General features: G+C 42.0%; 2 protein-coding genes across 2 annotated transcripts; one reads left to right on the top strand and one right to left on the bottom strand.

Annotated features, from left to right (window-relative positions):
• The first annotated feature begins 1,389 nt into the window (after positions 1-1,389).
• Positions 1,390-4,467, top strand: rbp5 (retinol binding protein 1a, cellular). Its single transcript, XM_070966853.1, has 4 exons — positions 1,390-1,860; positions 2,258-2,442; positions 3,137-3,238; positions 4,116-4,467. The coding sequence occupies exons 1-4, from the start codon at positions 1,785-1,787 to the stop codon at positions 4,167-4,169; spliced, it is 417 nt and encodes a 138-aa protein (XP_070822954.1). The 5' UTR covers positions 1,390-1,784; the 3' UTR covers positions 4,170-4,467.
• Positions 4,468-4,470: 3 nt separating this feature from the next.
• On the bottom strand, positions 4,471-14,808 carry LOC139334100 (tumor necrosis factor receptor superfamily member 5). Its single transcript, XM_070966852.1, has 8 exons — positions 14,199-14,808; positions 13,936-14,061; positions 12,160-12,306; positions 11,962-12,055; positions 11,511-11,587; positions 9,448-9,555; positions 6,391-6,540; positions 4,471-5,696 (listed from the first exon to the last, which is right to left on the bottom strand). Exons 1-8 carry the CDS (start codon positions 14,272-14,274, stop codon positions 5,515-5,517), a joined length of 960 nt encoding a protein of 319 aa, XP_070822953.1. The 5' UTR covers positions 14,275-14,808; the 3' UTR covers positions 4,471-5,514.
• Positions 14,809-14,898: the final 90 nt, after the last annotated feature.

Here is a 14,898-nt window from a genome sequence, read left to right as displayed (position 1 = left end):
CATGAACAGCAGAGATGAACATAAATGTGTTTTGACTTTAGCATTCAGAGAAGCAGCTTAACTGCAGGGCGACATCAGACGATTTGATGATATCAGTGACAGATGTTGGATTTTATTAACTTTTACATCTTATGTATTTGCCATTTGATTGCTTCCCTTAACAAATAACCCGTAAGGCAGATGTGTAGACCTGAGAGTTTTACAAAAACACAGTTTCATGTTGGATTCAGTAACAATAAAGTGGAAAAAAACAAAATATTTTCTCTTTTACAGCCACATTTTTGTGAATTTCCTTTTCTCCTCATTGTTCATACCCGAAGTGCTTCGACTACGTCTCCTGTGGAAATTTGTACCTTATCTTTCTCAAATATCACATGATGAGCTGATAACACACGTTATCAGCTCACAAGTTTATTTAACACTAACAGCAGACAGTGTGGTGTTAAAGGTTACATTACATCAGTGTTTCAGACACTAATTTCGTCCTATCAGTGTTTCCTTAACTGCTGTTTCCAAGGTCAAGAGTGAACTCTGAACTTCAGCGTTTGCTGGACCTCGTGGTGGCACTGTCTCTCCTAAATCTGTATTTAAATTATTCACAAACACAAAAATGATGATTGATCATTTAGAAATCAAACTCATCCGTTAGTCTTTTGAACTGGCCTCCTGATTATGCAGCCAAATCACACAGATTTGGCCTTTTAACTGTATCGTACTGGGAAAGTGAGTTGTACAGTATTTCTGCACCATATGAGTGTTTTCCTGGGTTTGAATAGGAGTGTGTCAATCTGAAATAAAATTTCCTTTTGCCTTGAGATAACCAGCACCGGGAAGTAACTAAGTACATTAACTCAAGTACTATACCTAAGCACAGTTTTGAAGTATGCGTAGTTTACTTGGGATTTTCCTTTTTCTGCTACTTCATACTTCTACTCCATCACAGTTCAGAGGGAAATATTGCACTTTTTACTCCACCACATTGATATGATTACTTTAGTTACTTTTGCAGATTCAGATAATAACATGAAATATAATCAATAAATAAACAGCGATGTCACATTATGGCTAAAGATTAAACTTCATTGATCCTTTGCTGGAGTTCAAAGGCCACCCAGCAGCATATTCAGTGAAAAATAAGCTCGGCCTTCACCAACTGCAGCATTAAGTAATGTTTAAATCGATACAGTCCTAATTAAACATCATTGAGAAATGAACCATTCTACATGAGTAATTTTACTTTTTGCACTTTTTGCATTTTTTTCTCCCTAAAACTTCCAATTTTTTACTTTTTGAAAACACGCATGCACGTTTGAATTTACATGCAAATTTGAATTTGAATGCAAATTGTGAATTTTGAGTACTTCCTCCACTGAGACTGTTAACCCACCCACCACACCACGTTTTCAGGATCGAAAGCACCGCCTCTGCCCGCAACTGATCCCTCTGAGCAGCGCGTTGGGGAGGATGCATGAACCTCCCCCTGCATGTGGTCTTGCAGAAAACCTCCGGATGAATCACAGCTGATTGGAAGTGGTTTGCGAAACCCACCGAGTCTCCGCCACAGACGGGAATCACATACTGTGCAGCAGCCGCCGAGCTTCAGGCACCGTGCAGCACAACGGCCTCATTTTACGCGCATTCCCGTCCAGCCCAGGCAACGTTGCGTCAGTGAAACTGATCTCAACCCAGGCGGCAGCTCATCTGTTGGATCCAGACTCACAGAGAAAAAAAAACAGGAGGGAAAGTAGAGATTTCAGCTGGTCTGGAGTGTTGGAAGGAACAAAATGTCGAAACCTGATTACACTGGCACGTATCATATGGTGGAGCAGGAAAATATGGACGGCTACCTCGCAGCTTTGGGTAAGACTGTACGGTCACATCGGTGCGCCTTTTACAAAAGTGCACAACAAACGCAGTGAAGCCTCTCCTCCATGACATGCACACTCAGGCGTTTTTTGTCCTCTACTTTCAACAAGCGTGCGTACTTCTGTCGCTTTGAGCTCATCTTTTTCAGTAAGCCTCCGTCACTGATTTCATGATGTGGATCATTTGCAGCAGAGCATATTAGAGTAATGGAGTCACCACCTTGTCCTCTGTATGACCCGGACACACACACACACACACACACACACACACACGCACACACGCACGCACGCACGCGCACAGGGTGTATTCACCATCTGTGTGACGGGCCCCTTTTAAAACAAAGAGCACAGCTCATGTTGGATTAACTTTCTCATGAATTACCTCCTCTCAGATATTAATTTCGCTCTGAGGAAGATTGTGTGCCTGTTGAAGCCCACCAAAGAGATCACCCACGACCCGTCCACGGGGGCCATGAAGATCCGCACCCTCACCACCTTCAAGAACTTCAACATGGATTTCACTATCGGAAAAGAGTTCACCGAAGACCTGGGGCCAGTGGACGGCCGTACCTGTCAGGTGTGTAGAGCACTCTGTGATATTAAACTGAATATCTTTGGCTGAGGACAAAAGGAGGCATTTGAGGACATCATCTTTGCCTTAAGGAGACACTGCTTGACATGTTTCACCATTTTCTAATCGATTAATTGAGGAAATAAGATCAATCGACAGTGAAAATAATCATCAGTTGCAGCCCTACAGGTGTGTGTTGTTGTTTTTCTGAATATGCACGCTGACTTGTCTGGACATGCGCACAGGCCTGCTGATACAGTGAATAGACAGTATCATTGCTTGTTATACGAGATTGCTTTGTGTGCTGGAATGTCTGAGGAAAGTCGACCCACCCACCGCTGTGATGTTGTGTTGCAGTCACCCCCTGCTGCTTAAATCCCAGCCTCAGTCTGCGATGTGTGTGCGTGTGACAGAGAGAAAGCAATGAATTGAAGAAGAAAAAAACAAAACACATTTCAATAGTCTTCAGTTTCCAAATCCAGTCAGGAAACTAGCGCATGAATCAGAATTAGCAGCATTATCTCACAAAACGAAAGAAAAAAGCGCAAACGGAAGCAGCAGAGAAGGAAGATGAAAGGCCCTGAACTCTCGGCCACCCTTTCGCCCTCACAAAGACTCGTGTCCGCGTGTGATTGAACGTGTGAGCTACTTTACATACTAATTTTGCACACGGTAACACAGCATCTCTTTGCTCACGCAGACTACAGTGAGCTGGGAAGGAGAGAAACTGGTGTGTGTACAGCGAGGCGAGAAAGAAGGCCGAGGCTGGACACACTGGCTGGAGAACGACAAGCTGCACTTGGTGAGGATGTATGGATGGAGTGAAAAGAAGGGGGGGGGGGGGGTACGGAACAAGGAACAAGAAAACGCGAAAGGGGAAAAGATGCCAAAGCTGATATGCTAAACGAGGGAGAGCATGCAAATAAGACCGGGTTTGGGAGTTACTCGTGGCCTTATTCAATGGCGCTGCTCCGTCTTTGTGGGAATAAGTTCCTTTTCAAAAGGTTTGTGGAGCTTTGTGCATGCCCGAGGGGGAAAACCCCCCCACAAAGAAAGGCAAACACAAAAGGGGCAGAAGACCCTTGAATGCACGTCTTATTGAAGTGCTACATTAACGCCGGGCCGAGGGAGAGGATTGCTCCTTCACATTTTGCTTTTTAAAGAATTCAAGCTTATAGATTATCTGTCAGCGCCGATTAAGATTTCAAACAATCAGTATTGTTCCACTAAATAGCTCTCACAGGATTTCTAATACCCCCGCTGCAGCCGGGACAAAGCAACGTGTTGTTGTTGTGTCGAAAAAAACTCAGGAGAGAATTGGGAAAGAAATGCCGGCGAGGATCAGGCCTCTAAAATGTTGGATTTTAAAGGTTACACGAAGCAGGAGAGGGGAGCAGCGAGAGGCTAATGACGAGTGAGTGAGGGAGAGTCGGAGGAGGAAGGGGGGAGATAAGTCGATGGTGAGGGAGTGGGAGACGGATTACGAGGTCAAGGGATGAGGAGAGGGAGGGAGGGAGGGAGGAAATGAGACTGTGTTTTGGATACAAGCCCAGGTCTGTGCATCACTCCTTTAACCCTCCTTTGATGTGCCAAACTGTCTTATTGATTGTCACTATTCATTAACACCCCCCCTCCTATCTCCCCTGCCCCCTCCTCACTGATCTTTTTCCTCTCCGCAGGAGATGAGAGTTCAAGACGTGGTTGCCAAGCAAGTCTTCAAGAAGGCTGATTGAAGTCACTGAAAATGTGTGTTATTAGTGAACAACCACATTTTTTTTTTTTTTCATAATAGAATGTAGCTCCGGACTTGGTACAAGATCTGAATAATGTCTCTAGTTTTTGTTTTGTTATTATAATCAACATTATTTTGACGTGAATGTCTGTGAAAATACTAATCTGTACACGGTCTTGTTTCTGTCTGATGGTACTAACTGAGAAGAGAGCAGCGGAGCAGAGTTGCTTGTGTAAACATTCCCAACATGCTTCCTCATATCGCACTGTCTTCACAATGTTATAAACAAATCACACATCTGTCAGGCCTCACTGCTGCATCTTTAATACATCATTCTTCAAGTTGTAAATGTCGGTGGCATGTATGGTACTGCTGGTGCATATTTCAAAGACTTATAAATATTTAACTGCAGTGGTCAAAGTTCATATTACACGGTACTTTTAAAAGAAGATAAACAGACTATTCATGTACAGTATGCAAATGGGCTGGAACAGCAGTAGTATAAATTAGACATCCTTTAAAATATAATTACAAAGACACAGATGAAAGGATAAGCCAAGACTTATTTTATATTGTTCTTATCAACAAATCCCATGAAAAGACCGCCAATGGGTCTCAGTGCCTCATTTTAAAAAGGAGGCCATAAATATGGAGATTCATTAAAAAAAAAAAGGCTGTCATTGTCTAAAACAGCTGGGGACTGTAGCTTTGAGCAGTGTAACTCCAACAGGATTAAACAGGGCATTTCTTAGGGACTATTTTCTGCTGCGGATTCATGTACATCAATGATATATTTACAGCAGCAGAATGCGGGATTGACTCATAATAAACTACAGTGCCCATGTTCATGATAATGATGGAAAATGTCACCCAGTGCAACAATATGTCTTACACATGTGTTTTAGTTTTTGGACAATGTCGGTCCATGCCAAAGAGCAATACGCCACATCAGGCTGTCACTACGCAATGGTACATTCATTGTCAGTTTTGATCATTTCATGAGATTTGTCTAAAGAAAGAAAGATACAGAATATCAACACAGTTTCTTAAATAGAGACTCCGCTGAGCTGTAGCTCAAAGCCACAGACAGAGCTGCATTCACTCGTGGAGCTCTTCCCTAAGACTAATTCACATCAAAGGAAATTACACAAGCTGAGCTGCACCAGTGAGCTCCACTGTAAGTGCAACACATCACCTGAGCTGAAAATCTCATTAAAGTCCTGCAGGGGGCAGCAAACTCTGTTTTCTGTTGTATAAATAAGTCCAGTTTAAAGTCTGAAGGCAGACTCTGGGTTCTTGGTTGAATATTGTTGTCACAGTATTCTGTCACACCGGCATTAACTAAGTTATGTCCCACACCACTCGTCCTCCTGCGGCTCGGAGTAGACCCTGAGGAAGTTTGCGGTGCAGTATCCAGCGCTTCCGTTCCTCTGGCTGGAATCAGAGAATGACACTGAAGCCTTCAGTGGAGTTATAGGAAGGCAGCTGACCATGCTGTCTTGTTTGCTGCCACTGACCACGTTATCATCTGAGGAAGATAATAAAATCAGTGTTCAGTGTTACCATCCTTTAAAGCAATATCACATCAAATGTGCTTCGCACTTTGTGATTTATGGTCATCTTAATGGGGCTGAAAGCATTTAGGAGCATGGAAAATTCATAAAATCTAGTTCTGGAAAAGGATCCATTTTTCACTCTAATATACAAACGGTTGACAATTTAAAGGGAAAACCAACATGAAGTGTTTTAGCTCAAGCTGCCAGAACAGCTTCAGTGCTCTTAGAGTCTTTCAACCCTCCGCCCTGTATGGAAGCATCAGCATTTTTCATGTTTCGCCACTCCTTTTCAGGTTTTCCTTTGGTTTCTCACCCATTTGTACATATTTCACCTTGATTCTATACAAAAATCCATGCAGACATTCTAACAGCTGGGAGAAAAAGTAGTATAAGTCACTTTCTGAGCAGGACATGAGTGAATGTGCATGCTGTACATCCACTCATGTGTAACTTAGGAACATTTTAGAGTGCACGCCTGGCTTAGGGCCAAAGGCACCATGATCCACCATGTCCCTGGCTTGAGTCCAGCTGGGGACCTCTCTACCTTCCTGTCCTCCCATCTCTCCACTATCAAAACCTTTGATAAAGGCATAAAAATGCCTAGAACGACACATATACACACAATCATTTTATGGAATATTGTAATCTTGTTCAGGGATTTATCACCTGGGTTAAAAAGTGTCAAATCGCAGCCGTCCACGGTGCAGCTCTCTTGGCAGTAGCCGTTCCGCTCTATGGACGGTAAGGGAAGGTCCAGCGGACTGTCAGGAACTGCTGGAATCATTTCAACCAAGGTGACAGGAACAATGGAGCTGGCTGTTACACACAGAGGATATCACAATGAGGGTCAAAAACAGAGAATATTCAAGATTATTCTGACAAGGATTCTGATCATGATGAATAGTTTGAATTAATCCAGATGTATCAGTACAGTGCAGCACAGACTGGAGACTTTTAGTATTTGGAACTTGGTCTTGGTAACTTATTATGTGCAGTGGTATTGATTGGCCTGTAGGTGGCACCGTAATCTCTCAAAAATGACGCAGTCAGCGATGAAGTGAGTCAGAAGTATGCTACTGATAAATATCTGTGACGTGCTGAGCAACTTCGTTTCCGGGAAAAGTTCTTCATACGTCTTCATTAACAAATCTGTGAAATTCAAACAGCTCAGCGTGACTCAATATTAGAGTGATACTCCTTAAATTTAATCTTTTTGGAGTATCACTAACTGGAGACTTGAAAGGCGGTTTTTAAAGGTTCGTAGTTTCCTTTTTCACAGAGAAAGACGCTGTGGTAAGATTTGACTCACGGCAATTACAATAGATTCCAGTGGTGTCAAGATTTTAGGGTGAAGCAAACGTGCCAATCCGCCCCTGCAGCGCAATTCACAATTTTCTGCTATTCATTCTCTGCGTATGCTCAGTATCTTCCATTCAGTCATCATTTTACCATTACATGGGTAAATACACACCTTTTTATATATTTTTTGTGTCAGTATCACAAAGCGGACAGGTTTCTGTGTGACACTAAATGTTTCAGAGCAGCATCATTTAATATAGCACTGAGGTGATGCTGTTTCACATCACAACGTGATACCCTCTTATGTTTAACATTTGATTATTTCCATTACATCTGTGCAAATATCTTGTACAATATTACTTTTCTTTTACTGTGCTTCTAATTTTTTTTTTTACTGTGTTATATGTTTTCTACTATGCAATAGCACAAAAACACTGTATTTTATTATCATATATCACCTTGTGGAATTCAAAATTTTCCATTGAGAAACTGAGCCATCCTCTTTTTGTATATAATGTACTTATAAATAACTGATTTTATTTTGTATCCCTTTTTATTGTCTATTTGTTCTTTTCCTACATCTCCTTTTTATTGTTGCTATTCTTGCTCTCAGCAACAGCTTAATCTGTTGGCGTGGTATCAATAAACTTTTAAAGCCGACAGGGAGCAGTGCTGGATGACCAACTAGCCAAGCTGGAAACTGACCCTCAGGGGCCCCAAAGTTCCCCGTATTTGTTAAGGCATGCCCTAAGCATTACAACAAAGCTACAGCTAATTGAATGGCTCCTAATGGATAAATCTGGCAACATCATTTTACTATTGTAGAGCTGCCCAAAGCAGGGCCCATGGGCCAAAGTCGGCCCACCATACAGAGGTGTACACAGAGTCTTCTTAGTATAAAAACAACTCTGTGTGTGTGTGCGCGTGTGTGTGTGAATATGAGAGAGAAGAGAACTTAGGATCTTAGTACCATTGAATTTCACTTTCGCCCCTCCAAGGGAAAAAGTTTGGGCACCCCTGTATGATTTCATCTACTCCCACTGAATATCCCATCCTCAGACTGAGTGAACTGGAACTTTCCACATAACACCTGTGTAAATTGCATATGGGACCATTTGTGATGTCATGAAAGAAACCTGCTCATGCCTACACGTCTTGAACTCAGATTTAAGGTGAGCGCAGGGAAACTTTGAGTACTTTGAAGCTTTCAATGTGAAAGCCGACTTCTGCCGTCAGACTCTTCACATGCATCATTCTGCACAGCGGAGCTCAAACATCTCAGTGAAATTATGAGCAAAAGACTATTTTGAGTTGAGGGGGACTTTAGCTCAGCTTTAGAAAACTCAAGATAAAATGTCTTAGTTGCAAAAAAAAAAAAAAAAAAAGTCAAATCAAAACCTGATCACCTCTGTTGTCTTGGGCTGGCAGTAAAAAACGATATCTCAGCAGACAAAACCAAAACGATGTACATGGCACGATACTACTATGAGAAGGAACAAAACCCTTTGAAGAAGCCTACATGCTATAATCTTTAGATTTGAACACAGATACATTGCGATAAGAACAGATGCTCTTGTGGGGAATCACTGACCTCGACGTCTTATCTGTCGCAGTGAACATCTGAACATTGCAGGAAACATAACCGTGACATAAACGTGACCACAAATCTTTTCGAACACTGATGCAGGTTCTTTAAACTGGCAACCTTTGACTGGAAGCACAGATCTTACTGTCAGATTAGCAGAACAACACACTCGTTCTTGAGGCCCAACCTTCTCTCATTCATTGTATTTCATCTGTAAATTCCAGTATTGGCACATTGCTTCACTGGAAATACAGTAAATGTCAATGAAATACAACGTCAGCCAAAACAATCAATTATGAGACTGTGCTGCATACACAGGTCCTGTTTCTCTGTATGAGTTAGCTGCCTGTGAAGTGTGCGTCACATTACACCAAAAAACTGTGTCAGTGTGAATATGTACAGGATGTGGTTTCCTCATTCAGTTTGTCATACTTGTCGAGCTTGTGTAGCATCACATTACACACCTCCTTAATTAATCTGCCAGGGTTATACTAAATCATAGATATTCTGCTTTTGTGCAGAAAACAACAGAAGACAGAAGACTTCTTTTACACAGATGAACTCCAGACCACACTTTAATTCTAATTAATATTAGAAAATCAGGTATGTAGAGTAAATTCACTGTATAGGAAGCAGTGGGTGGGTGTGTTTGCAAGACATAGCAGTGACCTTCAACTGTTTGACTTCAAAGCAAACTGTGTCTCACAGTTGTGGATAACAAGATGCATAGACTGCCGGTACGTAGGCAAGCCTGTACACTGCTTCAGTGCCTCTTCGGGAGGACAAAAGTGTGTGAAAAACAATGATGAAACACACCTACGCACGTAAGACGTACTCACCTGCTTTGTATGACTTGCGTTTTTCCCTCCAGCAGAAGAGACCAAACAGGACGAGTGCGGTCAACACGAGTCCTGACCACAAGCCCGTAGGTAGTGTCCAGTGACAGTCTGATAAACAGAGAGAGAGGGGGTTTTACAAGCACCCAAATGCATTTTAATTAGCCTGTTCTTCTGGTAAATAAAGTGCCAGTGATGACTGAATACTGCGCGTGTTTCCTCACTGAAAATACTATCAGCAGGGAATGAACAGAGCAACTATAAAAGAGCTTCCAGCAGTTTCCACTATTATGATTAATATGACTATTTCACGCAGTAATCGGTAGATGATGATCAGAATGGTATCAGAGCAGTAACACCTAATCTAAATTTCTGAGCAGTATATAAACATTTAATAAGCGGTTTATAACACACTACAACATAGTCGCAAGGTGGGATCATTTTATTACATACATTTTTCAGTGTTCGTTCATATATTTGTCAACAATTATAACTCCCTTGTGAATCATCCATAATTGATGTGGAGGCAGTTAATAAATGTATATTAATACTATCTCATTCCTGTCATTCTCTGAGCCTTCATGTTTATGTCTAAAATGTGGCAGACATTAACAGACATTAACACTGAACACCCTCAGCAAACTCCCCCTCTTCACTTCTGGAGACTGAAAAACAAAACTCAGCTTCGGTCACCCGAGTGGGTACTTTGACCTTTAGTTGTTTGTGCTTGCCTCATTTTGTCGGCTGGGTTTTGTTTTAGTATTTATTTGGAAAGGTGTCCACACTTCTTCCATTGCAGGGCCAAAACTGAAACTTAACTGTGAGCCACAGGTCAAACGCAAACATCTATTGTATTGTGTTTGGTGCTCTTAATTAACTCACTTCCTGTGTAAAGTTTTGCTGTGCACGCCATGCTCAGATTATGCAAAATTATTAACAGCTTTGGATATTTAAAGAGCATTTTTACCCTCCACAAAATAAAACAGCATAAACAGTGATTTCTATTCTAATTTTTTCAAAATTGGAGGGCCAGCAACTCCACTTTGGGCAGCCCTGATTATTACTCCTGTGTGTGAATCATGAATGCTTTATTTGGATATATGTTAACTCTTATGGGAGCTGTGTTCTATTTCTATTGTTTGTCCTTGTTACAGATGGCTTGTTACACAGAACCACCCGAGATGTCATCCTTGGAAACTGCTTGGAAAAGAGCAGGTATGATGGGCTAACTTCAACCAATCAGATCAACGGATCTTATGATGTTGCTGAAGCCGGGAAGTCGGAAGAAGAACGCAAACATCTTTTCCACCAAGAAAAGCTGCCAGTGCCGTTCTACTTCTTTGATGCTATAGCTGCATCTAGGCGACCCTCTTTAGGAGCTGCTTTTTTTTGCTTTCAGATGAACAGTCTGCCTAAAGTTCCTCACAGGATGCTGAAACAAGCGCGAAACATGAAGCCTGGCAAGATGGATTCTTGTGAATCCAGCTTCCTCATGAGGATGACCTCATGCATGAGGTCATCCTCTTTGCGCTCTGTTTGAGTATCTGGCTCCAGTGCCCATGTTAAATGTTCATGTGCTCTTAGAGCTTTTTTGTATATATATATATATATATATATATATATATATATATATATATATATATATATATAAACCCGAGACACTGAGCTGAAAGCCACTGTAAAGCTCTGCAAAGAGGGAGCTCAGGATTCAGCTGATAGTTCTCTTATCACGGCTTCAGAATTAATTCTCTAAAGAAGGAATGACCCTTTACTGTCAGCCACAATGAAAAACATCACCCCAATCTCCTGTCCTGTCAGAATCTCCTGTCCTGTCTCGCACCATTACTCTGTTCCTTTGGAATGACTTCCCATCTGTACTACTTCTGCTTCCTCTCTTAATAACTTTTGGTCATATGACTGACTGAAGGTCAGCAGGAAGTCACTGAGTCACTGAGAGCATCTGGCCGCATTGCACAAGTTACATGCTTTTAACGCAAAACAATTTAAGATGTAAAGAGATTATGCGCGTTTGAAACAACAGCCCGCAGGTAAAAATGGAGACCTACGAGTTTTGAAGTCACCACAGAGGACGTCACTTGTTCGGGTTCCTGGAGTTTTCAGCACTCTTCCGATGTCCTCGCATCTGAAAACAACATATAAAGACAAACAGATAAATATCCACACGCTGTTAAGTATTTCTACAAACTGATAATGGGAAAACATGAGTGTGTTTTGCTAGTTTTGGCAAATTTGTCGCAGTAAAACGTTACTGGCAAGCTCAAGAAACAGTTACACCGTTCCTTTAGTGTGGCTGACATACAGTTACAGTAGGTGGGCTGTAGGATGTTTCGGGTTTGTCGACTGAGGATGTCAACCGAAACAAAACCAGTCATTTCTGCTGTATGTCAATGGATGACTAATGAGTGATTCAGTCACATTTGATCACATTACATACATCGACATCCTCCTTCAGGTTCAATAATAGTAATAACAGTAATAGTGGAGATGCGGTCTGACCTGGTATGTGTTCGGCAGGGCGAGTGGAAATCTGTGACATTGCTGTAGCTCCCTTCCTCACATGGAGCACAGATTGTGTCATTGGTGTGAGTGGCTGCAAAGAAGCAATGAGATGTGGAGTCTTTACAGTTTGTACCATATTTTGACAAGTTAATGCGCATGCGATCATTTATTTTGCATTTTACGAAGCAGGCCTACCTCGAACCTTGACCCCCTCGCCCAGAGTGCAGTGGGTCACTGGCCGGCAGTGGTCACAGTGATCATTGTTGCAGTAGAAACCAGTCACACACTCACACACTGTGTCCTGCTTGGCCGTACAGTCCTTTACTTTCCTCTGGTTGTTACCTGAGAGAGTCAAAGAGAGATACCCATCTTAGCACAACTCCAACAAGAAACCCTGCTCTGGTCTTTGCATTGCTGCACCTTCATCTCAATTACTCATCCCTGACAGTTCATCTTGTTTTTAATGGCACCGCACAAAATGGTTTTTGTTATGTATAACTGTCTGCTGTATCTGTCCCGGTAGTTTTGTATTGATTGTCTCTCTCTTAGTACCTTGATATTCTATCTCTCCTATGTACTTGTTTTCTGTTTTGTTTTGTTTTTATTATGTATTATGACCCTTGTATGCCTCAATGGCTCTTAACACCATGCCGGAGGACTACAGTTGGAAACTAGCCTTTGGCTAACACTGGCACATTTACAGTAATGTATGATTGATGTGCGCTGTCCTCTAAATAAACTTAAGAAAAAAAAAAAATATATACATATATAGTCTGTGCTGGAAGAGGGAGCCATCGTGTGTTACTCCTACAGAGATCTCCCCCATATTTTTTAGGTTAAAGTTCATCACAGGGCTGACACACATAATGTTTGGACAATGGGAGGAAGCTGGAGCCCCTGGAGGAAGCCCGTACAGACACGTGGAGAACATGCAAACTCCACAAAATTTTATTCATACTTACTTAAGTAACTGTACATAAGTGCGTTAATATCAAAATGTACTTACAGTATCAAATGCAAAGCTACTTGTCATTCAGCAGAACGCCCCTGTCACTGTTATATTGTAGGGCCCCAACCAGCTGGCAGGTTTGAACACAGAACCTTTTTACTGTGAAGCAGCAATGCTAAGCACCGCTGATGCGAATAACAAACTTGAATAATCAATTCAGATTCATCTTATTTGTGAAAACGTAAAGCCGGCTGTCAGGCACATTCTCAGTTTGAAAAGTCACTTTTTCATTTGACACCAACGTGTTACAGCTGTCTCCACTGCCGTTAAGCCACTTCTGCACCACAATCAGTGCAAAGGCAATGCACGAAGTGGCACCCAGTAACTTGTGCATGAGGATAAAATCATCTTATTCCACATTGACAGCGTCATATTTTTCTGATCAGACTTGTTGCAGCTCTTCATCAAAAATCCATATTACATGCAAGACTCCAGGTTTTTTTTATGGTTGTGTACTTAAATGCTTATTAACACTGTATAACATAGCTGCATGATTACACTCATAAGCAAATCCTTACAGTGTTATAAAGCATTTATTACCTATTTATACACGTATACAAATCATCCAAAGGTGGCCTAAATTCAATTTCTCTATTTATCGGTGCAATACTGTCAAGCTGTCACGACTCTTCAGTCTGTTGTCTGATCTGGTTTTTCCCCTGTCACTTAAAAAAATTATATAACATATTTCCCCAAAACAGCCTGATATACACAATATTTCATAACTAAAGGCAACATTTGGCAGCACAGCTGACCCTGCTGACCCTGCTGGCAGGTTAGCAGGGATTCATTTGTTAAAAATGGAAAAGAGGAAGATTTTAGAAAAGGGAATTTGCAAAACATATATATATATTTGTACTCTGTAAAAAGGCAGCGGGGGGAGAAGAGGAAGGAACCGCTCGTGTTCTCAGTACAGGAACAGTGTGCGCGTTCGTGCATCTACAGCACTGTGTGCGACTTACTGGAGCTGCAGTCCCTGCAGACGTGACAGTTAGTCAAGTGATTTTTTGTGGCCGTGTAGAATCCGCGTCCACATTCGGCACACTCGGTCGCCTTCGTGCCATCACACTCAGCTTTCCTGTACAATCCTGAAAAGAACAGAGATATATGGAAGAACCCAACATCAGGCTGTAATTCAAATACACTTTGTGAGTAAAGACGAAAAGCTGAACAGTCCTATAAATTAGTTTGTTATCCAAAGAGGAACTTTATGGTGTTGACTGACCTGCATGGCAGCGATCACAGCATCTCCCATCTTTACTGGTGTACTTGTCCTCATTTGTGCAGTTCACCTCACCCATTTGTCACCCATTCGATTACAATCCTCCACCCGTGTGTAAAATAACTAAGCTCAAGCGTACAGCGACGGTCTTCCTGTACACTAAACCTGCGTCTGACCTTTAAAATGACAGCTCTTTAATTTATCTCAGCCTACTGAGCATCACTCAAGGTGCACAGTCTTTCCCCTTCCTCTTTTTCTGATGCTCTTATCTTTTTCTCTCCTTCACTGCTCACATTCATCTAGCTCCACTCTGCTGTCTGATCTGTCTGTGACTACGCTATAAGTTTCCCCTCCTCACTCTGCCTTACCTACTTTTTATGTCTTTTCTAATCCTACACAGTGGAAAACCCCGGTGACCCTTATCTGCTGTTTCCCCCCTTTCTCCCTCTCTCTCTCTCTCTCTCTCTCTCTCTCTCTCTCTCTCTCGCTCTCTCTCTCTCTCTCTGTCTGTCTCTGTCTCTGTCTCTTTCTCTTTCTCTCTCAGTCTCTTTCTGTCTCTCCTCATTTCCTTCCTGTGCTAGCCCTCTTGCTGCGAGGCAAGCCGTGTTTCCGCATAGCTACAGGACCAAAGGCTGATTTTGGCACTCTTAACTACACTAAGCAAAGCAGCACAATGAGACATTTCCTCTCTCCTCTACGCCCT

Source organism: Chaetodon trifascialis, chromosome 7 (genome assembly GCF_039877785.1).
Source record: "Chaetodon trifascialis isolate fChaTrf1 chromosome 7, fChaTrf1.hap1, whole genome shotgun sequence".
In the NCBI taxonomy this organism is placed as follows: Eukaryota; Metazoa; Chordata; class Actinopteri; order Chaetodontiformes; family Chaetodontidae; genus Chaetodon; species Chaetodon trifascialis.
Note: the sequence above shows the minus strand (reverse complement) of the source record. Positions and strands in the feature narration are given on the sequence as shown.